Below are 23,042 nucleotides of genomic sequence, written 5' to 3'. Positions count from 1 at the left end.
CGACCAAAAATAAACAGAGGTCCTATTTATACAAGGATCTGAGACCCCACAGCTTTCTTGCTCTATGCAAAATGTACTTTTATTGGGGACTTTTCAAGTTATACCCAGTGTAAATTTATTTTCTATCATGCTATACTTCAGGCATTGTTTAAAAGACATCCTTAGTCTCCATGGATGAATTCAAAAGGATGGTAGCATTTTTTCTCCTTGCAGAAAAGAAGGACCAATGTTGTAGATATTTGTTTACTTCCAGAAAAACTCTGGGAATTAGCTTCTACAGACATCATGCAATGTTCATTTTAACATTTCTACCTACCTTTTGTATTATACACACTACAAACAACAATAGGGAGTCATTTTACCTCATTCCAACAAATATATTGAGTGAAAAATACATAAAATGGAGAATAAGTTCAAATTTACCTTTTAGAGGAGGATATAAAATTTTCTAGCCCAGAGACTTTATGAAACTCATAACAATAGCAGGGAGATCCAGTGTTCAAAATATCTCTTCCTCAAGTTGTGAATTGCTTTCAGTAGGTTGCAGTCATTCAGAATTTCCCACTTTGTTACATCCCATTTTTGGCACTTGTCACAGTCAATTCCCTGCCTTATCCTGAGTTTTCAATTGTTCATCCCCAGACTTGGTATATACAATCTACACCTCCTTAGCTATATTTTATACACTAGAACTTAGTTCTCAAAATGTTTGATTCTTGTGTTATAGCACCAACTTTGTCCAAAAAATGATCGGACAATCTTTTTGCTCAGTTAGTGTAGGTACTCTGGTTGTCATTGACCTCGTTCGTTGTTTCTGATCCAATTCTTCCACTTCTCCCTTGTACGAAGTTTCCCTTTCCCTCTGGCAATGTCATCAGCTAATTCTTCTGTAGATGTGGTCCAATGCTGCGTTCCATTCGCCTGTCCAAAGTTCAAAATTGTCTTCGAAGATGTCTGTTGGTGGGAAGAGCCATCTTCCGGAGCAACCATTTGTACCTGGGCAGTAACTAAGGAGCAGGTCTTTCTCCTGCTCGGAGACAGCATTGTGAGATAAGTATGAGGCATCCTGTGCATTAGTAGGTACCATTTACATCATGAAAATGTGGCAGTTGCCATGAGGCATCTTGATCAGCTACTGTGAATGAAATGAAATGATTTCATTTCATTCACAGCACTTATTTCATTTCTTCCAGAAAAGGCGTGTTTCATTCATTTGCGATGATTCTTTCATTTTTTGTTTCATTCTTTTCCAGGGAAAATGAAACACCTTTTGCCTCATTCTATTTCATTCCTGCCAGAAAGAATAAGTTTGATTCTGCTTCATTCATTCCTGACAATTATTTCATTCTTTGTTTCATTCTTGCCAGAGGATTGAATATTTCATTCATTTTCAATTATTATTTCATTCTTTCTGGACAGTTATTTCAATGATGTAGTACATGTACAAATAAGGAAATAATATACAAATGATGCCTGATATGGGTTGTGCCCTTCTGCAGTGGATTGGGGGGCCATATGGGGGTATTTTTGGATTTGAGGCAGATATATGCAAAGAGCTAGCAGTGGTGTTGCCAAATAGGGCACTTACATTTTGTTCCCATCAATTACATAATCACCTCCCATCTCACAATGGAATGAAACACATGCACCAAAATGAATGAAACAAAAATGAGGCAGCTCAATGACATGAATGAAGCCAAAATGAAAGAAATTCCAGTTTGTTGCAAGTAGTTCTAGTTCGTCGCTATGGACAGGAATGAAACAGGAATGAAAAACTGTTTCATTCCAATGTGGTAGCTGATCAAGATGGCCTGCAGTAACTGCCACGTTTTCATGATGTAAATGGTAGCTACCAGTCCTCCTTCACCTTTTGCTTGTCGAGGGATGGAAAACAGGTATTCTCTTTCCCCCATGTATAATTTATCGCTTGAATACTGCGAAGAAGAAGAGAGTTCGAAATCGACCCAATCTAGGGTCGTGTTCTATGCTACCAAACCTTCCCTGGCTCAAGACAAAGTTGTAGATAGGGGAATGGGAACGTCGATGCAACATTATATGGTAGATAAGCCACTACTTGAACAGATCACCCATACGGCAAACAAGCTCCAAGTCTTTATCCAACACATGGCCAGTCTAATAGAGGAGAGAACTAAGTACTTCCAAGTAGACCCCGAAGACACTCTGTTGAAAGTATTGGGAGGAGCGGAAACTACCAGTCAATTGCATGCAGCATGGCTCTGCCTGGCTAGTAGGTTGGAAGCAGCTCAGAAGTTCATGTTGAAATACCAACAAGAATACCAGAATGCTACTATACCACCCTCACCTGTGTCGATGAATCCCGATATCCATAAGTACATTTCGGGATTGCCAGATGTTGATGACAAACTATGGAATATGCAGGGAACCATTCCTCGTCATGTGGATAAGCTTTCACTTGATGCACGTCAACGATTATTGGAAGCTAACGAGAAGTGGGGAAAAATCATCCCAGCCCCTCCTTGGCTAGCCACCCCAGCACAAAAGACCTCTTCTCCCATCTTGAACATTCCAGCCAGGACAAGTTACAAAGCTGCTTCCTCTTTCACATTACCTGACAAGGTCAAACCCCCAGAGCTGACTCAGAGGAAACAAGCTTTGACTACCTGGAAGGGTTCTAAGGCAGTCCAATTCACTCCTCAAGTTGAGGCCTGGGAACCGTCGCAATCTTCAGCACTGATGAGCAGCAGCACTCCATTCAAATCTTTGAAGGGCTTATTCTCACAAGATGAAGAAAGCAATCCTGGTCCTTTTCCCTCATCAGGACCCAACCGACATGTTTCTGTGGGTAATTTCCTCTATGGAACTGACGAAGTTCCATCATTTTCGCCAGACAGAGGACAATTTTCTGGATTTTTTTACCCCTCACATATGAACGCTACACCATCGAATCCGACGACTAGGCCAATCACTTCTACTCCTTGGAGCATGGCATCAGGCGCAATGTCTTTTCACTCTATGCCTTCACAAAAGTCAGCAGAGACGATCAATGTGCAGGAGACAGGGTTCTCTCACGCAAGGACACAAGCCTCCACTTCGCACATAGCAACTGAGAACGTTAGTAATGCGCAGCGGATCCGCAAAACCAAAATACAATGCAAAACACGAACAAATGTGACTCTAATTGAGGGAATCCTCATCATCCATCAGGAGGAGGGGGTTCAGATCCTCCTGACGATGACCCTCCCAGTAATTCAGGAGGACATGACCCTCCAAGGAATAATGAATGCAGAATGGCCCAGTGCGGATATGGTAGCAGGCGTGGTAGAGGAGGAGGTCCGCCTAGTCCCCCCTCATCTTCCTCAAGCTCTTCTAGGACCAGGAGCTGTGATTCTAGTCGATCCGAATGGGATGAAAACCATCCTCCTGCACCATACGGCAATTACATCCCTACTGTGAAAACAGACATAAAGCTGGAGCAATTGCCGATGTGGGACGGAAATCACAACACCACTATTGATTACTTTTGGAAGATTCAGCAACTGGCAGCCATGAAAGGTTATTTGCCTCAAGCATTGGGTTATTGGCTGTGGATGAATCTGAAGGAAGACTCTACAGTACGCATGTGGTTCACTATGTGCTCACAGGAACAACAAGAATATATGAGATCTCATTACGTTGCCTACATGAGAGGGATTTGTAACATGTCAGTCCAGTAAGCCTTCACTGCCTTTACATTAGTATTCTTCCCACTCCCTGAGATTCAACTCACGTCCCGCCTTTGCATTTTCATTTACTAAATACATTACTACATTTCATTACATAAGCATTGTACTTATACCTCATGTCCTACATGAGGCGAATATATCTTTTCTACCACCACAATCTCTGTATCGTTTGATATATAGTCCTACTAACAGCTAGTTGAACTCTCAGAGGACATGGGACTAGAGAATACTCGAAAGCGCAGCTAGAGCAATCTCCATCGGAACTGTCTGTGGAGATTGGGATACAAGTACCGTGAACTGTCACATTCTACGATCCCGAGCATCTAACTACTGCTTACGACCACTATGGGGTCATCACACCTTTATCCGCATATTCGTCAGACTCCCTATGGCTGTCCCACTACCTGAAGGACACCGACGCTGATTAGTGTTCCGCAAAGGTGGACACTGTGGGAACAGTCGCATATCTGGCCAATATCGCTTCTCCTTCAATCCATTGAAATCATATCCACTTACACTCTTCGGATGGAGTCACCTTAACAACTCTCAAACAATCCTATAACCTTCAACCTTTCGATCTTTCACTCCCCCTCGTCAATCTGTCCAACTACCATCACTCCAAAAATACCCCCTTGATCTCCAGAGGGGGCAGACCAGCTTTTTCTGGCCCTCTTGGGACTTCAAGGCTCCCCATTCCGATGTTGACCCGCCCAAGTGGCAGCAAGACTTTGGACCCTGAAGCCCCTACATCAGATACCAATTGGAGGAAAGGCGTCTCTACAACCAAGTCAACTTCTCAGATCCCTGTGAGTATTAGAGTCGCTCCAATTGTATGAGATCTTCCACCCCACCAATTCCCCTTGAAACCGAAGGCCCCTCTACGTTCAGACAAGAGCAAAGCAGTTGTAAACATGCCTTCAACACCCATACCTAATCCCAACAACATGTCTCAACCTGCTTCCCCAATCGCCACTGGTTCACCAGACCTCAGCGCGACAAACTCAGAACCAATTCCTGTGAATCGTCTAGGCATGGATAGAGGCTTTTCGCTGTCACCAATGTACAGCCTCATTCTTGAGTACAACACGGAACAAGGGAACAATCTGTCGACCGTGGCAGAAGTCTCTTGGTTACTTCAAAAACCCTCCCTTAAACTGCAAGACATTGAGGTCAAGGTGGACAGCCAAAACCCCTATACCACTGTCCACATGGTGGACTCCGACACCCCTGGCTGTAGTCATTGCCCTACTCACCCACATTGTTGTGCTTAATGCTTTGCCATTAACCATGCATTCAAGCCAGGGGTCTGCAGCATGCATTGGCACATGGCTTTGGCCCAGGATTTGTTGGGGCAGGCTTTTGGTAAACATATATCAATAGTCTCTTATTTCCCTTCAAATATATAAAAGTAGGCAAAACACAAAGTTCCTCTGATGAAAATGTCACACAACATCAGAAAACAAATCTACTGATATAATCAAATGGGCCAAGACCTATTCCCCCACTTCTTTCTGACTGGAATGGCTGGATGTGACAAATCAATTTTGGATGACCTTGGGCCTTTTGATGCCATTGGTACACAATTGTCAACAATGCACAGTTTGAGCTCTGGAGAGATATTTATGCTTTACAATGCTGTTTTTCCTAGAAAGAACCACTAAAACTTTACCAGATATATTTTTGATAATGTTCTGACAGTCCTAGATAGTTTCCATTCACCAAATCTGACCAAAATAACTGGATGCGACAAACCATTTTTGGATGACTTTGGGACCATGGACACTGTTGGTACACAAATGTAAACAACTGAACTCAACTTGAAAAAATGGTAGCTACTCTACCACACAACATACAGGGAAAGAAAAAAGCAGTAAAAAGGATCTTAGACATGATCTGGTAGTATACATTGAAAATATACATCAGCTCTGAACAACCTGACGGAAGTATGCCCAATTTAACATCTCCCTTGCGCCTGCTCTCTTCCAGCGGTTGGTGCCATCCGCGTCCATCACTTGCTGTTGTGCACAGCACCTCCACCTAGTGTTTGAAAGTCCAATTCGGTCCGGTTTTTTGATGCCCAGGGGCATTAACCGTAACCGTAACCGGTCTGCCTTTTCCCCAGAAGTCAAAAGACCAGACCGGACCGCAAAAAACCGCAGTCTGTGGTCTTTTTGCAGTCTATAGACTGGTTTTGGTCTGCATTGGTTTTAACCGGTTTATGACTGGTCTTTAGGCTAATATTTTAAAATTATGAATGGGTAAATTTATTAACATCTCTATTATTAGCTTCAAAACGAGCCCAAGAACGTCAAATTCCGTTAGGAATTGGTGCTTCTATAAAATAAGTCTGGTACATCTATTATTCCCAAAAGTAATTTACATTTTAATTCATATCTCTCTCGTTTTTTTACCAAATCGTACGTTCTTGGGTGCGTTTTAAAGGGTATTTAAGGGGCTACAAAAGACCGGTCCAAACCAGTCAAGACCTGTTCACGTTAACCGGTTTTTTTGCGGTCTTTACATCTCAAAAATAAAAGACCGTAACCACAGGTCCGGTCTTTTGCGGTCTTGGTCCGGTCTGGTTACGGTCTTTTTCCAGTCACGAGACTGGACTTCCAAACACTACCTCCACCTCGCTCTCCATGCACTATACCCCCTCACAATGTTGTCGTGTGTTGTCATTGTCTGCTGCCGTCGTTGTGTGTCATTGTTGTTGTCTGCTGATGCACCCATGGCTGTAGGCCTATGCCATATAAACTGGAATAATCCACCTAACTGTTTTCCATAGGTGGTGGATTTTTCCAAGCCTTTCCCTCTGTGGATTAATCCACTCACCTCTGTAGCAATGACTTCAGAGGGGTATGTCTGATGGGAAACAATATACTGGAGATGTAGGAGGTATATAAGTCTTGATATTTTCATTTATTCCGCCTTCATATCTGTCATTCCAGCCTTTGATGCTAACAATTGTAAACAAAGGCATATTTGAGCATCTGGTGATGTTTTTTCTTTCTACAGTCTGTTTCTCTTGGAAAAAAAGACCGCAAAACCCTCCAAATATATGCTAGATTATATTTACACCTCCTCAAATGTTTTCCGCAGCCTGACTTGTGTCAAAATTGATGGATTGGTTCCAGATGGTTTGGATGACGCTTTCACTGATGCGGAAAGGGATTGACCAATACGTACAAACAAGATTACTAATATTAGCGCTCCGAGATTCCCGGTCCCCAATGCTACCAAAATGTACCTACTCATCATCGTCCTCCACCAGCTCCTCGAGTATGGGATCAACGGAAGCATACGGACCCTCTCCGCTATCTTCCTGCCTAACGATCAGCACCATTGGCTTGTCCCACAACCGACTGAATCGAGTGCGCAGCATATGCTGCATATTAGCTTGATGGCTCGCATATGCATTCACCCCCTCCATCATCGCCTCGTCCAGCCCTTCCCACCCTTTCCGTAGATCCTCCCACCAGGCGGCTCTCCATTCCAATGTCTTTTGGACGCGTCGCATTTCCTCCCTCAACAAGTGAGCTTCTTCCCACCACCTCAGGTGCCTTGCGCGTGCTTTTGCCCACTCAACACGAACAGCTGCGGCAACGTCGGGAGTTAAGTACTTACATGTTGAAAAGAATAATAAGAGACAAACCTTCATGTAGAACCTCATCACTTTCATCCCCGACTCCCTGTGGGGTTGTCCATATCCACGATACAATTTTTTTCCCTTGTCCCAATCCTTTCTTGATGTCCGCCCGCTTTCTTTTTGACAACTTGCGTCCATCAGGTCCGAACGGGTTGTCTGGATCTTCTATGCTAATCTCGTGCCCGTCTGGCGTTGTTAGATCGCCGTCCTTGAGTTCTTGAAGGTGGGTCTCCCAATCACCCGGACCCAGCAGGGCCAAAAGCGCTTTGCGTGCCGCTCTGTACTTCACTGCGAGAGCCTTTGACTTGTCCTCCAAGCAGCTGATTGTGTCTTGAGCTCTGGTGTTGGGGTTCTGATTACAGATGTTGCGGTTACGGAAGCTGATGAAGGACAGGCGACCACGTTGAAGGCTGCGGATTTTGTCAAGCGTATCTTCGCACTGTGCCCGCCGCAGCCTGATCTCAATGTCGATAAGCGTCGCGTCGCAACTGTGCTTACGATGATTCTCGGGCAGGGTTGAGGGCAGCCATAGAACTTGGTGCTCGACATCGGTGAGCGAGTCGCCGATTTGGGATGACTGATTCGTCGACTGTTGCTCGAGCCAGGACTCCTCGTTCTGTGCTTGCACCGATGTCACCATGGGCATATAAATCACTTGAAGATTCCGGAAGTGCTTCAGTTGCCGTAGGAGTAGAAGTCGGCGGTGCTGGATTTCGTTGTCCTGATTTGTTGTTAGCTGATTTGGCTTCCTCGCGTCCCAGCAAATGCACCGCCTATTTTGAAGTTGTTAGTCATCGTAAATCAACAAGGGGAGAACACCTACTGATTCTCCTCAACCAGTAATCCTAGCGTTATGAACCCCGTCCGACTGGTGTCGTGTAACTGAGGTACTCCCGCCTTCAGGGCGATCGCTTCTTCCTTGAGGAGTTGTTTTTTCACTTCGTCTTGAGATGCGTCTAAAATGAACATTTGTAAATGCAGTGATAAGGAAGATAATTGGGTACGTACAGGTAACGATGGATACATAAGGATTCTTCTGCTTCGGATCATTTTCCCACCGGAGAATGATGTCAGTCCATTGCTTCTCAACCTCAGGCGTGAGGGAAGCCGAAAAGTCTTCAAATATCTTTTGTTGCCATTTTTCCTCAGGTGTGGCAAGGACCAAACGTGAATGTAAAGATCGGCCTTGAAAAAAATGTTCGTCAGTCTAAGTAGAGAGGACGACAGTAAACTTACCGAGTCCAACGTATTTTCGAAAGTTATGATGACCGATATGGTCGTCAAGGGTGTCGTGACGAGAACCTGGGCCCATTTCTTTCGTGCTATTCGTGACACGGTTCAGTTCCGACCAGCTGCACTCAATACCTTCACCGTCGGTCCGTCCCACACCATTCTTGAAGTTTAATGAGTGCAGTGCTTGACACGACACCTTGTGCATAGGGCAGTGGCACTTGGGTATCCCCCACTCAAACTCGACGTTGGGAGGGAGCTGGATTTCAGGTGGCAGCTTGTCGACCCTTTCATCAAATTTTAACTTGAACTGACAGGCGATATCATATGATACGAAAACGGATGTGATGAGGAGTGGAGCGAGGGCCGAGAGCAGGATATAATCCATGTTGCAATACCTGTCCGAGGCGTCAGCCACCGGTACTGATAGTGATTTAAACGAGACAAACCTTTCTCCTTTCTGTAGGTCTGCAACCCCCCCTCCACGAACGATCTCATGGCGGGCACAAAGAGCCATTCCGACGCCCGTGGAACACAACCCGGTGGAGAACTTGGTCTCAGCGTGAGCCAACGTTTTGAAACCACTACAGTTGCTTATCTACGAAGACGTCGGTTTTGTGATAAAAGTTGATAATGAGAGCCACTTACATCTTTCTGGGTGGCGTATTTGAGAACATGTTCACGGTATGGCTTGTCATCGGGAAAATAGGCCATCCCCGTGTGTAGGCCAGGGTCCTTAGCGATGGATGATCACATCAGGTTCTTAAGTCGAAAGTTGGCATCCATCGCTATGATCAGAAGGTAAAGGAATCTACAAGGAGAACTGTGGTCAGGCAACAATCACATACGGATTTATCACTCTACTCACTTCCACTTCGAGTCAACATCCTTCCAGTTGGCCGGCAGGTTGACACCTGGGACTGGACATGCGGGACAGTCAGGGGCAAGGTCTCCGGCCCCAGTGGCGACGAGACCTCCTTGAATGTTGCCTCGTCCTGCACGTTTCATCAATTTAAGATGTCGAAACATGCGAATCATTCACATGAACGACTTATAATGTGTCTTAGGAAAAAAAGGGAAATATGAGCGATGGCGAATGGTCAGAAACGACAACGCTTACCTTTGGAACGTTCAACTCTGTATTGTCAGTCAGGTACTCCATGGCCTTGTAGTACTCGTGAGCGGATAACTTGCCTGCCAAAGTGATGACGTGGAATGTTTCGAGTAGACGAAAAGTTGCACAAGTCTGAGGTTGGTGAACGGTTGCAGGGAACCACTCGCTTCAGAGGAGCTGCTGCCGATTGCTTATCCTGTTGTCGCATCCACAGAAATCCACGGCAACGTAGTGCAACCCATTTGTGTGAAGGACCATAAAGTCCTTGTGTCCAGGTTGCGGCGCGACACATCGAGAACTGGCAGGGTGGCCGAGCTGAACTCTGAGGCCCAAGTCTTTCAGCGATACTTTGTCGAAACACGCTCCGTCCCATTTCTAAAACAATTGATCAGTCAACTAAAAGTGAATGAAGGTCTCATGATCAACCAACCTTGATGATGTGGAGAGGTAACTGTCGATGGCGCTTGAGCGTGCAGTTCAAGCACTCCGCCAATGGTCCCAGACAATCCTCACAGCGGTAGATTCCAGCCGGGGAGGAGCACGACATGCACCCATGGAAGTGTTCCCCCCCCCGCCCTTCAAGCCTAAGCAATTCAAGCAGATATTCCTCCCTATAGCCTGGATCACACCGATCCTTTCCAGCCCACTCATGCAACGGAGCATCCTGAAAGCCCGTGTTTGTCAAAACACAATCAGTTCTCAGGTTTCGAGCCACTTACCGAAGTGGGGTACCGTTTTGCTGCAACTTTTGCAGCCACGGTGCCTTGAACATTTTCTTCGACATTTATTAGGGGTGACTCCTCCCCGAAATCTTCATACTCGATGCAAGGGTTCCAGTCGTCGAATTCCTGTTCTACGAGGGGCCGACTCTGAGCAGAGGAGACTTTCACAGGGGAACGAGGTGTTTGGAGGATACGAAAGCCGTTATCAGAGATTTGGACAGTGCGGGAGTGACCAATGTGAAGCTTGTCGTCGTGCTTGTCATCGCGAACAACAACGAACTTGCTCTTTCTTTTGTAACGGCCCTTGGCCATGTTGATGGGAAAACAAGGGTCGTCACCAAGTCGTCACATGTGCTCACACGCCAACATCAATAACATCAACAACAGTGGTATGTACATACAGCAGGACAACTGAAGAACGTGCAACTACTCGACCAAGCTAACTACAGGAAATTGAAGTCGAAGTCTCCCTCGCTCGAGGTATCCTCCTGCGTGGTCTCTCCCAAGCTCGGTCCCGCTATTGCTTTCTCAATGTCTTCGAGGCCGATCATCGGGGTCGGAAGGCCGTTCATAATTTTTTGGATCGCAGAATTTAACTCGGCATTCCAACTATGTTTCGGAGGCGACTCAGCATCAGCCCGCTCTGGGAAGAGGAACGACATCCAGCCGACTTTGCTACGGACAAGCTACGACAGATCTAAATATCAGAAGCCGTCACATACAAACCAAGGACTAACCTTTTGCCGCAATTTCAAAATGTAAGCCCCGTAATCGGTGTCCATGTAATCCTTATTCACTCTTATCTCCTCCTCAGGCTCCGGAAATCTGAGGCACCATACGAGATTGGCCCTTTCAAAAAATTTGTCACTCTGTCCCGCAGCACGCACTAAGAAATAGCTGGGAAGAAGCGCTTTCAGGACGTCATCCTGAGTTTTCTTCAAGTCCCTTGCAATTTCGGCGGCAGGCTCGGGTTTCTAATACAATCAACGATCAGAGTCCGCCCACATGGCAGTGTAGGGAAATCAATCACCCGCGCCAAGGCCTTTTGCCTTTGCTTGTACGCTGTATCGTCCTTGAAAGTGACAGGCTGTATCTTTTTGGGGCCAATCCTGTGTTTGCCCATTGGATTAAGGTGTGGAAGGTAGTTGAAGTTTGTGTAGTGATACCGCGTGAGGAATAACTTTAATGGAAAGGACTGTACAGTTGCCACAAATGCCAAAAAGTGTGGATTATTGCGCGAACAGATTACAAGACTTCGCCGCAGGGAGTGAATAAGCGTCATGTCGAGACCGCTTCCAATTTCTCTCCTTCCCAACAAATTTGATAGCCTAAACAACCACTCGCGTGCCAGTCAGCCAGCTCGCCCTCCCTTGTCATCAAAAACTCCTCGATTTCCTCCAACAAAAACATGACATGCCGGAAGTCCGCCCCCACCCGATCAGCGTCGTTATACTCACTTCCACAACCATATTCTTGTAGAACTTTCCCTAGACATGACTGAATGTAATCCACCAGATCGACCCACATGCTTGCTGTCGCCTTGCAGAACTCCAACGCTGAACTGGGACTCGCGATGCATTCCTTCACGATGTCGTCTATGTACTTGTACTTGTCACCCTGAGTCTTTTCATCAAATGCGATCTTGGCTTGGCTAAGGGTCTTGATGGGATCGTTGAGTCTGCTTTCCAAGTTCAGATCGATCATGCAGGATCTGGAGATTTCATCATACATGACGTCGTCGGACCCAGTACTTTCCTGGTCCTTGTACCTGACCCCATCGGACTCAGTACTTTCTTGCTCCTTGACTTCTGTTTCTCTTCTAGCCTTCCTTTTGTATTTACGACGCATCTGGCGGCATATCTGAGCGCGGTTACTGATTGTTGATCTAATGACGGTGAGAGACAAATCACGAAAGGAAAAGGTCAAGGGACATACCGCTCATAGTAGTTTTTAGATTGGACGTGACGAGCTTGGAGCTTTTCCTCCAGTGTATTGTAGAGGCGAGGGCGACCCATAGCGAACGTTGGCGGACGAGAGGAAGAAGGATCAAAAGCAGTTTCCAAAATAGGCAACTTACATTTGGAACCTCCTTGCGACTTTTTATCTGGTACCTCAGCATTTCAAGTACTGTTCCTATTCTGATTAGAGGTTCACAACCGCGGAAATGACCTCTTTCCATCGGTATATTTTTCTAAAAAATTGACCAAAAATTGGTTGGCCATGAGTGACTTAAGTGGAGGTGCGCCTGAAAAGTGCGTATTGAAGGCTTGGAGTCTTCGAGCTCATCTCTGCCCTCTTCTGACATTTACCCATAGACAACTTGAATCAGTGACATAATTGGATATCTATGTTAAGTAGTGCCTAAGGCGCATACGTATCAAAATTCTAAGTGTTCCAAGCCGTATTGGCTTCTACAGGCAATGTTTAATGGTCGCACGGAGAGAATCCAAAACGGGCATTTTGTTCAAAATGCATCGCATCGCTTACTGACGAAGTGCTCGCTTACTGACGAAGTCCTCTTCTTTCAGACCTCACGTTTTAAGGATGGGGACAAGCAGCATATAAAATTTGGGGCGGGACACTATTTACACAACATTCAGATAGGAAACCAGTACTTGGCAGAGCGACGGTTTGGGAATCAAGTAAGGTATAATGCAAAGTTGGCGGTGAGAGCAGCCGCCATGCGACGATGCCCTTCCACGACACTAGCTACGCGAGAAAAACTACTACAGGACACACCGATCACGAGAGGTGAAGTGACTTCCCTGGTAAAAAAATATTAAGATCTCGAAAACTAATTTCCGAAGGGGAGAGAGCTCACCAGCCACAAAAAATACCAATGTCCCGACCACGACTCACACAAAAGAAGGGGCCACCAGCATTGGGGGGAGGGATATGGTACCCGTATATGGCTGTGATGAGATTGCCTGGTGGAATAATAGCCTTGTCAGGCCTGTTGGGAGGTAAAGCATAGCCTGGGGTGTAGAGCGTGGGAAGGCTGATAACATTAGCGGCTGGGCTGATGGCATTGGGGGCTGCTGCAACGGGAGCGGTTACTGCAATGGAAGCGGTTACAGCGGAAGGAGGAATAACCGCGGCTGCAGGAGAGTTGGTGACCTGTGGGGTCACCATCTCAGATGCGTCACCGTCGTTATCATCACCGTCGTCAACCTCCGCGTGAGGACCGGGGGAGGAGAGGACTTCGAAGCCGTCTTCGACAGTGGTTGCTTGACTGTTGTTGGGGCTGTCATGGTGTGCAGGAGTGACAAGCCGAATGACGCTGGTGATGAGAACGCGGCTTTCACGATCGTGAATGCCGAGGTTGTTGAATAAATCTTCAAGAACTGTTAAAAACGTAAGTATCGGAGTGAGTAATTAACAGGTGAAAAAGGAAAAAGCACCTGTCATGGAAGGTGCACCCTGGGCTGTTCAAAGGTTTGCGTTAGACAGGGGGGGGACAATGAGATGGGACTAGTCTTACGGTCATCAGCCAATGTCAATGGGGCCCGGGGTGAACCGAATCCAGTCAAGCATGCGGGCATATTATTGAGACGAGAGGAAGTGGTTTGGACAGATGGTGGGGGTGGTTGAGAGGAATAGACGCGGTTCAAAAGTGGGGTTTTATCTGGCAGCGCAACGGTGCTTCTTAGCTCACAAAAAAGGACAAAAGAGAAAGTCTATTGAGCGTGATCCGGCGGATACGTGGCCAAATGTACGTACATGATGCCAACGAAGGCCTCCTCCCTCACATCAATGAGCGCAAACATGTTCGATTGGTGCCCGAAAAAGGATGAATTTTTTTTTTGGTCGTTTCTTCTGGCGGATAAAGAATGAAGGTAGGTGGCATGGGATGGGGAATGTCCCTCTCTCAAAAATCGACTGCTAACATGGCCGACGTCGCACAGGGTGCGGCCAATGTTGTCCAGGATGAAGTCGATGTTGACGTCGTCGAAAATGAGTAAGAGACTAAGCTTGTTCTTGTTTTATTTCAAAGTTTGACACGTTGATCCAGGGCCACACTTCTCACCCCGCTGAAAAAAGGGTGGGCGAAACGTTCCCACCAAAAATTCTTGAAATCCCATCTTGAAGAATACAAGACTGCGCTACTCGTCTCTCACGAAAAGGCCACCTCCTTCCTCGACGGCATCGTTAATCTATGGTTTTCAACGTATCACTGGTCGATCCCAGTCACGCAGGAAGAGTTGCCGACATCACCGCCTTTCCCTACCGGCGCCGACGGTTTCGAGATATTGACCGAGAAGCAAGCAACCTTGAAAGGGAAGGTGATCGAGCGTATGAGAAAGGTTAGTCGCCCTTACGTACCTCGAGATGCTCGTTTCTCGTTGCTAATCTGTTTCAAAGTCATTGTACAATTGGTTCAACCATCGCTCTAAAAAGACGAAGACCTTGAAGCGGTCGAAGAGTACCGAAGACCCCTTGTCTATTTTAGTCAACCGCCTCCTGGGTTATGCAGGCCCAGCCAAGCTCCGCACTGGCTGGGAAATGTGGGGCACGGCCAACTACGAGTCCCTCAGGGAACCCTTCGAAGAGGCGTTTAGAGAGAGCGGCAAACCTGAAAAACACCACGCGACTTTTCGGAACTCGTTCAAGAAGAAGGAATTTCTCAAACTGAGTGAAGAAGAACAGCCCTAGCTGTAAGAATTGACCAAATTGTGCTGGACCTGCCCACTTTTTTCTATTGCATAGAGCATGGATATGTCCACTTGCCAAAAAGCAAAAGTTTCCAGCACCCGTTTCAATTCCGAAAATGTTTCTAAAAATTTCCACCTATAATAAAATATACCCCTAGAATAGGTTTTCTGAAAGAATATAGTTCTACAGCATCTATTTTTAGCCTCAGTGGCTTTCTGAATGTTTGTGATTTATTCCAGATCTAAATATAGCTCAGATGTATTTTATGATTTAAAATTCTCAGAAATGGTACATCCTGGATCAGTATTGATGACTGGTATGTTTTCCTATATATTTTGTTTTCCCAAAGAGCATCCAGAGATATTTTCCAGAATGTTGTGATTCATTGCAAATCTAAATATAGCTCAGATATGTTTGATAGTTGAATATTCTCAAAATTGGTACATCCAGGATCAGCATTGATGACTGGTATGTTTTCCTTATTGCTGTGTATGTTTTGTTTGCCTAAAGAGCATCCACATATGGTTTTTTTTTGAGATCCAGAATATTTGCAAACCTAAATATAGCTCAGTTATGTTTCATGATTTAAAATTGTCAGAAATGAAACATCCTGGATCAGTATTGATGACTGGTATGTTTTCCTGTATTCTGTGTATGTTTTCCTTTCCAGAAGAGCATCCACATATGTTTTTTCCATGTCAAAATCCTTCTGAAAAAGCTGCATTTCACCAGAATATTCCAGTTGTGATAATTCTCATTTTTCTCCTTCAAATCTTGTGTTACAGCTACTCAGAGCTACCAAGTAATGCAGAGATATATTTCTGATTTTTTTCCAAAAATTTCCGCCTTGATCAGAGATGTGGAGATGATGGATGCACAAGTCATGTTTCGGATGACCTTTTGTTCTTCTGGGCTTCTAGGTAACAAACAACTGTCAACAAAGGTAGTTTCTGAGGGGAAAATCACAAAAGTACGCTTTGGAGGGTGTCATTCAAGTCATTGATGCTCTTAAGTTCATATTTCCTCAGTTGCAATTGGTTTGTCTCATATAGTATGTATTTTGTGCAGCAATCCCACAGCTTTTTAGATGGATGGCTCAGGTTCCAGCTGGATGACGCTGCCAAAGGCGTTGCCACATAGATACAAATAGTTGCCTCCATGTGCTCAGAGGCTCAAAATGCAGGGTATCCATCCTTTGCACTTGCATTTTATAAAACATAGACATTTTAGTACTCTACAGGTAGAACATAATCCAATTTCTAACTTTCACATTCATGGCACTCCCGGAAGTGGATGGATGCGACGTGGTGAACTTGGATGATGTGTTTGAAGCTATAGACAAACAGATGCAAACTTCTGAAACACCATGAAAACATCGGAAAAACAACTGAAATTGGGCCAGGAGAGGGAGGGAACACTACACTGACATTAGTAATACACAGCAGCATGTTTAATTTACAACATTGGACTTGCTCTCTTATCATAATTTGGCTAAAAGTTAAGTAGAAAGGAGTATCTCTGTCTTTGAATGTCAAAAACATATCATTCCAGCAAATTGTAAGCTTATACATGCCAGCTATAGCATACCAGCATTCAGTGCATAACTAAAGGTGTATTAGGACAGGCAGTTTTAAATTTTGAGTGAAATAACACACCTGAAAGTCTTGTTCCATCTTTTTTAATTTTTAGGAGAGTTACAAAACATAGAATTGTGATGGGAAATCTTGCTCTGCTTGCCCAATTTTGAGGGAATCAGATGTACCTCTTCCTAGCTAAAGGTGGATGTTTATATAAAATTTGTGAGTACTGTATTCACTTTGATAATGAAGGATTGGTTGTGAAAGTCATTGAATAGAATAGATTTCTTGTGACTTTAACTATATTGTGTCCACTGACACTATCCAATGGTCATAAAATTTACATAGAAATATTCAGAATGAAAAACTGAATGGACTCACAAAGTTTCATGGAAATGAGAGGGTTGTGGAGATACAAGTAAAGGGATAGGTGTGTAGAGGGTCACAGTAAAGTAACTGAAAGTGCCGGAATCTCAGGTGTAGAATGAAATTCTTGTGACTTTTACTCCCTGCCCACTAAATACATAGTGCTACCTATCTCAAATGCTAGTTCTATTCCTTAGAAGCCTTGAATACATTTTTTCATATTTTTCCCCCCTCAATACCGAGTGTGCGTCCGAGTGCGCGCAGCGCTCCTTCAGCGATCGGCACTTTCCGAGCGCTGTTGATGGCTGCTCAACCAGCCACGTCAATGTTTCTGCCACTCCCCAGCACTCCCCTCATGCCTTCCACTTGTCGACTCGCCCTTCGTCGTCGGTCTGTTATCAATCAAACACTCTCCCGAAGTCCAAGGTCGCGCTTGAGTCGTCGTCTATTGAACGACTGCCTCTCAACGCCCATCAACCACGCTCAAGCGAAACTCGACGACCACCACCAATCTTGACATCTGGGAGTCCAAAGGGAAAGGTCTGGGGATGTTCTTGGGATGTTCGCTAGATGCGAAATTTTGGTGAGTTTCAGGGAGCTGTTGTATCTAATAGGTTTATCATACCTACGGCGCCACCACCAACTGGTTGACGTGGTACGCCAATGGGCGTGCCACGTCGTCAACGACGTTCAAATCGACGACTGCCGTGATGCCAGGACCACATAGCGACCGCCCTCCCTCGACAACGGCTGTTGACAACTACTACGACCCATGTTGTCTTCACTCCTACAATGTGAGTACCCCGTCAACTGGCTAGACTATACACGAACTTGCTCAGCTCACTTCATAGCAGAAGTCCTCTAGATTACTCTCCACTCTACCCATCACCCAACAACAGCGACGTGGTAACTAAAACTACGGACCGATCCGATGTTGGTCGTCATCAGACCAACGACCAATCCGGTGTTGGTCGAGTGGTACCTACCACTTTTATGATAAAGTGCAGGCAAAAGAATGAAATGATACTGGCAAAGAATGAAAAGAAAAGAAATAAAGTTGGCAAAGAATGAAAAAGTTATGAAAAAGCACAGGCAAAAGAATGAAATGCATTTCATTGCCAAGGAGAAATGAAAAATGTGGTGGGTAGGAATGAAATAGCTGCAAAGCAAGAATGAAATAGCCTAGGCATTTCATTTCATATTTCACTTGGGGGGATTGAAAAGACTGTGCAGGCAAATGCCCAGGTTTTATCATAAAAGTGGTAGGCACTAGTGGTTGGTCGTCATCGGACCAACACAAGACGACGACGGACGACCAATAAGATGATGGACAACGCAACGACGGTCGACGACGACGACTCGCCGACGACACGGGACGACGTCACCGGACAACGACAACACGGAAACTGGACGACAACGACGGCGCAACGATGCCTAGGCTTTCATGACGACGACGCCCATGATGCCAGGACTCCCACAACGAGGGACAATGAGACAATCCACCATCACCACCCTCCACCAACGACGCTGACCGCCCACCACCACCACCACAATCCGTGAACAACACTGGTCCACGAGTGCCACCACCCATGGATGGCGACGAGTGCCCACTATCACCACCACTCTCACTCGAATGACAATGGACGACGACTGTTTATCACCAGGGTGAGTTAAACACAACCTCTCTCTCCCCTTCTCATACTCACACACAACCCAGGTACCACGTCGCCGACAGCGACGTGGCAACTGAACGTCGTCGTTCGTCGCACATCGGACCAACACAAGACGACGACGGATGACCAACACGACAACGTACATCACAACGAGAGGACGACGACAACACGGGACGACGTCACCGGACAACGATGATGCAGCAACGACACAGAAAGGACGACGATGGCATAATGATGCTCAGGACAACACGACAACGCAGGACCGCACCAGATGACAAAACGGACGACGACGATGTGAATACGACCCAGGACGGCCACGACGCAGAATGACGCGGTTTTTGAGGTCCTCAATCACTTATTTACCTATCTTTTCAGTATGTATATTAGCACATCTCTCAATAAATCTTTTTCATGGCTTTCATTTCCCTGTATGCCGTGTGGTTGAGTAGCTAGCCTCTTTTACAAGTATATTTCGATGTTGTTTACACCTGTGTACCAACAGTGTTGAACACATCGAGTTGTTTACATTTGTTGTGCAAGAGCATCAATCCCTGAAGGTCATCCGAAGTCGGTTGACCCAATCCATCTATTTCTGACATACGGACGCATGAGGAACCAGTTCTATTAAATGTAAATATATCACAGGATATATTTAGAATGATTTGCGAAGCTTTTTTGTGGGAGAAACACATACAGAAGCAGAAATATTGTTGTTGAGCCTAAAACAGAGGTTTGTTTGCAGATATTGACATATTGGCCAAAAAACAAATACAGGACATCAATGGATAATTAGGAATACCCTGAAATATACTGTGGAGGCTCCCTGGACAAGTCCACATCCCAAAGAGCCTGGATATTTCCATCCCCTACGCAATAGGTATGGGTGGATTAGTCCAATATATAAGGCATAGTCTTACAGCCATGGGTGAGAAGAACAGAAGCAGTGGGCCGATGATGCCATCGAGGCCCACAACACGGCGAAGAAGGCCTGGGAAGGCGATAAAGAGATGAGCCCTGCTGAGGCACAAGAGTATGTCAAAACAAATCTCCGCTCTTACGATTGCTGACGTGTTTCATCAGAGCGTTCGATGGTCTCGCAAATCTTTTGGGACCGTTGCTGGAAAGGATTGGACAAGCACTCAACATGCACGTTTCAGTGTTTGTGGGCGGCCCAGAGCCAAGGTTGGGGGGGAACATCAATGTGATAAGGTAAATGTTCAATAGTGTTGCTTCTTTGTGAGTAATACTTACTTCTCCACAGTGTTCATCACGGCGTCAACAAGGCACCCTCACCGCAGGTTTGGCCTTACGCCGATAAAGCCAAGTTTGCATTGGTAAAGGATGCGTATATCGAGTTTCTGAGCACATGCTACTGTAGGTTGTTCTTAAGATGGCTGTCATACATAATATTTACCTACGTCGGCAGCACCTGAAGAACGAAGACGGCGCGCTCTCCCTGATGCCCCCAATTCAGATAACCAACCAACCAACAACGATGTCGATATGACCACCCTCGACTCCCCGCATATCAGTCCCGAGGAGAATGAACCCACTCTCGACACATCGACTGTCTCAACTCACTCGGCAACAGATCCCCTTGATGCCACAAAAGCAACGGCAAAATGGAAGCGAGGAAAGGAACATCGCAAGGGGCCAGTGGCCAAGAAGAGGGTAACATCCAAGAAGGGGGCAGCAGCCAAAAAGGGAGCGGCAGCCAAGAAGGGAGCGGCAGCCAAGAAGGGAGCGGCAGCCAAGAAGGGAGCAGTATCCAAGGGGAAGAAGAAGCGACGCGATGAGTCTGACGAAGAAGAATCGGACTCAGAGAGCGTGGAGGACTCTGAAGAGGCGAGCTCATCTGAATCATCCAGCGATGGTGAAGACGAGGACAGTGCAGATGAATGCCCCATTCAGGCTCTGGGTGCGAGACGTAGCACCAGGAAGACGACGATGGATCCCGCACGCCCAGACACAGAAGACCTTCCAATTGATCCCGCGGTCATCGGTCCTTCGAATTCTCTCGTTCCACGTCAGCCATCTCCCTCCCTTGCGTCCCAACCACTCGTTCCCTCTGCCCCTACTCAGCCCTCTGCTCCTCTCGTTCCGTGTCAGCCATCTCCCTCCCTCGCCCAACCACTCGTTCCCCCCGCCCCCGTTTCTACCGAACCATCTCTTGCCTTAGCATTGCAGCCAATCGTCACCTCAACTCCCACACCGTCGCTTCCAGATCCAAAGTGGCCGGAGTGGTTTCTGAGAGGCTATGAGCTTCTATCAGCACAAGATCTTGGCCTGGCATTCACAAAAACCATCAAGCTGTATGTGGAGTTGGAGGCTTGCAGCAACTTCAACGTCGGAGGCATCCATATGGGATTTAAGAAAACAAGTCGGCCCTCACAGGTGGATTGGTGGGTCGGCCGTGGCCGTAGCAAGGCACCCCTTATCCAGGATGTCGCATCTTTCGAAAGGAGCTGGTGGACATGGTGGAAGGTTCTTCAGCCGAGTTGGCACAACGCTGCGGGAGTAGATGGCCGTTTAGGTAGTTCCCATCGTACTGTCCTCACAGGAGATGAGGGGTGGTCAGTAATGGACAAACATGGCCAGAACGTGTTTCTGACCATGCTCGCGACCCTCGTCTGGTGGAATTCCGGTCTCCTGGACAAGGGGAAAGAGGGGGTCAATGACCCAGGTTGGATAGCTGCTGTGGAGGATGTGCAGTGGGTCTTGTCCCAGGTTCTGGGTTGGAAGTAAGTGTCCAGACTTTTATGCCTGGATAACTTCGTTCTCATTAAACCGCAGAGCGACACTTGCTCCCCAAGTCACCTCAACTGCCAAGTCAACCAAGCAGACGATGACTGCGAAAAAGCACAAGCGCTAAGGCTCAACTCAAATCGGTGTTGGCTCAAAGTGCCTCTTTTATTATCTTGTAGATTATTGCCGATAGCTCAGTCTTATTTTGTAATTGACGGTATGGTACAGCCGTACTTAGTAAAATGATATATCTTGTGCATAACGACGCGACGCGTTCAACATAGCGACGCCAACGCGTTCAACATGTAGTCACATGACAAATGTTCAACTTGGCAGTTTGGAGTTCAACAAGCGGTTGTATTCATTTCTCAAAGAAAGAACGGATTGCGTACGCGTATACATTGATGATTACATTGTGTGAGTATAAGAGAAATAAAATACGAACATACGAAAAACAAAACACGCACGCACGATAAACAAACGAGGTCTAGACACGCACGCACGATAACCAAAACAAAGTGAAAAGAAAATATGAACATATGAATGTCAAAAAACATAACATATGCAGGGTGAACAAGTACCAGAAAGCTGCGGACGGAGCGATAAGTATTGATGGAGCCGAAGGAAAGGCAGGGGAAGGCAAGATTTCGAGCAGAGAAGCCGATTTTGATGAGACATGCACACAGGTTAAAAATAGAAAGGCCAGGAACATATCCACGTTGCCAGAAACATATCTGACGTTTGGAATCAATGGAAATCATATCGCACATCGATATTGATGGGAGGGAACACCCAAATCAACCCAAATAAGAGACAATTGATGCCGGAAACAAATGGAAACATGTCAGGCTAAAAATAGATACTGTAGAACCATATTCTGAGCAGAAAACCTATTCTAGGGGTATATTTCATTATAGGTGGATTTTTTTTTTCAATTTCCGGTCCTACTACAAGAAGGAATGAGGATCCACATGAATATGCCATTTGAAGTTTTGGATAGTTGCAGGCTATATGGAAAACAGTAGTGTGGATTTTCCTGGGGTCAAATGGTCAAAAACTACAGCCTGGGCTGAGCTATACAACATCATTGTCAAGCTCCAACCATCACTCACATCGGGAGGGTTGGCCAAGGGGCTCCAAGCAGAAGATCCTGACATATCCCACTCCCCTGACCATGTAGCATCAGTAACCCAAATGGGTCAAGTCTGCATTTGGCAAATTAGCTAGATAATGTCGAAATTAGGATCATCTCTGCACACATCGAGTTGCAATAAAGTAGATTACATTGTACAATGTCTGTTACATGAAATAAAACTAGGTGAATTTATTCTAAAGTCCATGGTGGGTTCTCTTCGTGGGTGATCCCTGTCTAGACTGAGTGGATACTGTTGACATGGCACGTTTCCGTCCTTGTCTTTCAACTCCATCCTGCTCAGCATTGTGTTTGCTCCACTTCAGCCTGAAAGGTATTTATGAAACCCAATGCTGACCTGAAAATAGTGTTTAAAGGTTCAGTCCATAGGACCGCAAAAAGCCAGTGGACTGAACTGAACCGGACCATGGTCCGTCTTTTTTTCGGTTGCAGTTGCCCCAATTTGGGGTTGGTCCA

At 45.9% G+C, this 23,042-nt stretch overlaps 8 protein-coding genes across 8 annotated transcripts in view; 5 read left to right on the top strand and 3 right to left on the bottom strand.

The window, feature by feature from the left end:
• Window positions 1-1,911: 1,911 nt before the first annotated feature.
• LACBIDRAFT_332799 (uncharacterized protein) lies at window positions 1,912-3,435 on the top strand (the record flags this gene model as incomplete). Its single annotated transcript, XM_001887384.1, has 1 exon — window positions 1,912-3,435. The coding sequence occupies one exon, from the start codon at window positions 1,912-1,914 to the stop codon at window positions 3,433-3,435; it is 1,524 nt and encodes a 507-aa protein (XP_001887419.1).
• A 2,188-nt stretch (window positions 3,436-5,623) lies between these two features.
• Window positions 5,624-6,085, bottom strand: LACBIDRAFT_310225 (uncharacterized protein; the record flags this gene model as incomplete). Its single annotated transcript, XM_001887312.1, has 1 exon — window positions 5,624-6,085. The coding sequence occupies exon 1, from the start codon at window positions 5,789-5,791 to the stop codon at window positions 5,624-5,626; it is 168 nt and encodes a 55-aa protein (XP_001887347.1). The 5' UTR covers window positions 5,792-6,085.
• An 869-nt stretch (window positions 6,086-6,954) lies between these two features.
• LACBIDRAFT_332798 (uncharacterized protein) lies at window positions 6,955-12,434 on the bottom strand (the record flags this gene model as incomplete). The annotated part of the gene is made up of 19 exons (XM_001887311.1): window positions 6,955-7,301; window positions 7,360-8,126; window positions 8,177-8,309; window positions 8,362-8,538; window positions 8,590-8,981; window positions 9,033-9,181; window positions 9,232-9,233; window positions 9,452-9,578; window positions 9,704-9,777; window positions 9,910-10,072; window positions 10,128-10,361; window positions 10,417-10,674; window positions 10,821-10,830; window positions 10,864-11,105; window positions 11,157-11,393; window positions 11,450-11,599; window positions 11,877-11,906; window positions 11,932-12,304; window positions 12,355-12,434. The coding sequence occupies 19 exons, from the start codon at window positions 12,432-12,434 to the stop codon at window positions 6,955-6,957; spliced, it is 3,945 nt and encodes a 1,314-aa protein (XP_001887346.1).
• Window positions 12,435-13,057: 623 nt separating this feature from the next.
• LACBIDRAFT_310220 (uncharacterized protein) lies at window positions 13,058-13,961 on the bottom strand (the record flags this gene model as incomplete). The annotated part of the gene is made up of 4 exons (XM_001887310.1): window positions 13,058-13,184; window positions 13,241-13,763; window positions 13,821-13,844; window positions 13,901-13,961. The coding sequence occupies 4 exons, from the start codon at window positions 13,959-13,961 to the stop codon at window positions 13,058-13,060; spliced, it is 735 nt and encodes a 244-aa protein (XP_001887345.1).
• Window positions 13,962-14,306: 345 nt separating this feature from the next.
• On the top strand, window positions 14,307-15,072 carry LACBIDRAFT_332796 (uncharacterized protein; the record flags this gene model as incomplete). The annotated part of the gene is made up of 3 exons (XM_001887383.1): window positions 14,307-14,377; window positions 14,432-14,723; window positions 14,782-15,072. 3 exons carry the CDS (start codon window positions 14,307-14,309, stop codon window positions 15,070-15,072), a joined length of 654 nt encoding a protein of 217 aa, XP_001887418.1.
• A 285-nt stretch (window positions 15,073-15,357) lies between these two features.
• LACBIDRAFT_332795 (uncharacterized protein) lies at window positions 15,358-17,929 on the top strand (the record flags this gene model as incomplete). The annotated part of the gene is made up of 12 exons (XM_001887382.1): window positions 15,358-15,388; window positions 15,523-15,540; window positions 15,671-15,703; window positions 16,101-16,123; window positions 16,313-16,379; window positions 16,624-16,629; window positions 16,821-16,871; window positions 17,200-17,259; window positions 17,291-17,405; window positions 17,586-17,598; window positions 17,630-17,809; window positions 17,915-17,929. 12 exons carry the CDS (start codon window positions 15,358-15,360, stop codon window positions 17,927-17,929), a joined length of 612 nt encoding a protein of 203 aa, XP_001887417.1.
• A 1,766-nt stretch (window positions 17,930-19,695) lies between these two features.
• On the top strand, window positions 19,696-21,560 carry LACBIDRAFT_332794 (uncharacterized protein; the record flags this gene model as incomplete). Its single annotated transcript, XM_001887381.1, has 5 exons — window positions 19,696-19,718; window positions 19,769-19,897; window positions 19,950-20,062; window positions 20,115-21,429; window positions 21,482-21,560. The coding sequence occupies 5 exons, from the start codon at window positions 19,696-19,698 to the stop codon at window positions 21,558-21,560; spliced, it is 1,659 nt and encodes a 552-aa protein (XP_001887416.1).
• A 1,432-nt stretch (window positions 21,561-22,992) lies between these two features.
• Window positions 22,993-23,042, top strand: part of LACBIDRAFT_332793 (uncharacterized protein) — a gene marked incomplete at both ends in the record, with an annotated part of 941 nt that continues 891 nt past the window's right edge. Inside the window, one exon of the mRNA XM_001887380.1 lies at window positions 22,993-22,995. Coding sequence (XP_001887415.1) covers window positions 22,993-22,995 — 3 coding nt within the window. The remainder of the gene's footprint in view (window positions 22,996-23,042) is intronic.

The sequence above is a fragment of the Laccaria bicolor genome, genomic scaffold (genome assembly GCF_000143565.1).
Source record: "Laccaria bicolor S238N-H82 LACBIscaffold_44 genomic scaffold, whole genome shotgun sequence".
NCBI lineage: Eukaryota > Fungi > Basidiomycota > Agaricomycetes > Agaricales > Hydnangiaceae > Laccaria > Laccaria bicolor.
This window is presented reverse-complemented; position numbering and strand designations above follow the sequence as displayed.